Source organism: Saimiri boliviensis, chromosome 18 (assembly GCF_048565385.1).
Source record: "Saimiri boliviensis isolate mSaiBol1 chromosome 18, mSaiBol1.pri, whole genome shotgun sequence".
Lineage (NCBI taxonomy): Eukaryota > Metazoa > Chordata > Mammalia > Primates > Cebidae > Saimiri > Saimiri boliviensis.
The window spans coordinates 2,030,001-2,031,121 of record NC_133466.1 but is presented as its reverse complement, the minus strand read 5'-3'; the positions used below and the strand labels follow the sequence as shown (position 1 = coordinate 2,031,121).

At 61.5% G+C, this 1,121-nt stretch overlaps 1 protein-coding gene across 1 annotated transcript in view; it reads left to right on the top strand.

The window, feature by feature from the left end:
• Positions 1 to 410: 410 nt before the first annotated feature.
• Positions 411 to 1,121, top strand: part of LOC104651340 (uncharacterized) — a 1,647-nt gene continuing 936 nt past the window's right edge. Inside the window, exon 1 of the mRNA XM_010338364.3 lies at positions 411 to 1,121. This exon is cut by the window's right edge and continues 936 nt beyond it. Coding sequence (XP_010336666.3) covers positions 469 to 1,121 — 653 coding nt within the window. The 5' untranslated portion in view covers positions 411 to 468.

The window sequence follows — 1,121 nt, the reverse complement described above, 5'->3', positions numbered from 1 at the left end:
TCTAGAAACAGTCCACCCTCACGCCAGCATTGACTGGGGCTTCTCTAGCCTGATAAATTCCAAAAGCCGCAGCAACCCAGACAAGCAGAGTCCCTGGCGATGGCCCACAGGCGCTGGGAGTAGGACGGACAGATCTCTCCTGCAGCCAGCACAGGCCCCGTCTACCTCCGTATTATGCTCTGGAGCCAAGTGAGGTGAGGACGCGTCAACAGACCCAAACATAGACTCGGGCCTTTACAGACTGAATGGCATCTCCTAGGACTAAACATGAAACTCACACTAATAAGCATCCTCTAGGTTTTCAACACAAACAAGGAAGGGGCGGAAGTTGTGTACACTCCTGCTCGACCAACAGGCCAGGGAGAGATATAAAAGCCGACAGCCCTGAGCACCTAACACACTCACACACACACACACACACACACACACTCACCCACTCACTCGCATCTCCTCCAGCTCAACCCCAGCATGGCCCCGTCCACCATGTCCGCCTGCTCCAGTGACCTGAGCTACGGCAGCCGCGTCTGCCTGCCCGGCTCCTGTGACTCTTGCTCCGACTCCTGGCAGGTGGACGACTGCCCAGAGAGCTGCTGCCAGCCCCCCTGCTGCGCCCCCAGCTGCTGCGCCCCGGCCCCCTGCCTGACCCTGGTCTGCACCCCGGCGAGCTGTGTGTCCAGCCCCTGCTGCCAGGTGGCCTGTGAGCCCAGCCCCTGCCAATCAGGCTGCACCAGCTCCTGCACACCCTCGTGCTGCCAGCAGTCTAGCTGCCAGCTGGCTTGCTGCACCTCCTCCCCCTGCCAGCAGGCCTGCTGTGTGCCCGTCTGCTGCAAGTCTGTCTGCTGTGTGCCCACCTGCTCTGAGGACTCCTCTTCATGCTGCCAGCAGTCTAGCTGCCAGCCGGCTTGCTGCACCTCCTCCCCCTGTCAGCAGGCCTGCTGTGCACCCATCTGCTGCAAGCCTGTCTGCTGTGTGCCCATCTGCTCTGGGGCTTCCTCTCTGTGCTGCCAGCAGTCTAGCTGCCAGCCTGCTTGCTGCACCTCCTCCCCGTGTCAGCAGGCCTGCTGTGTGCCCACCTGCTCTGAGGACTCCTCTTCATGCTGCCAGCAGTCTAGCTGCCAGCC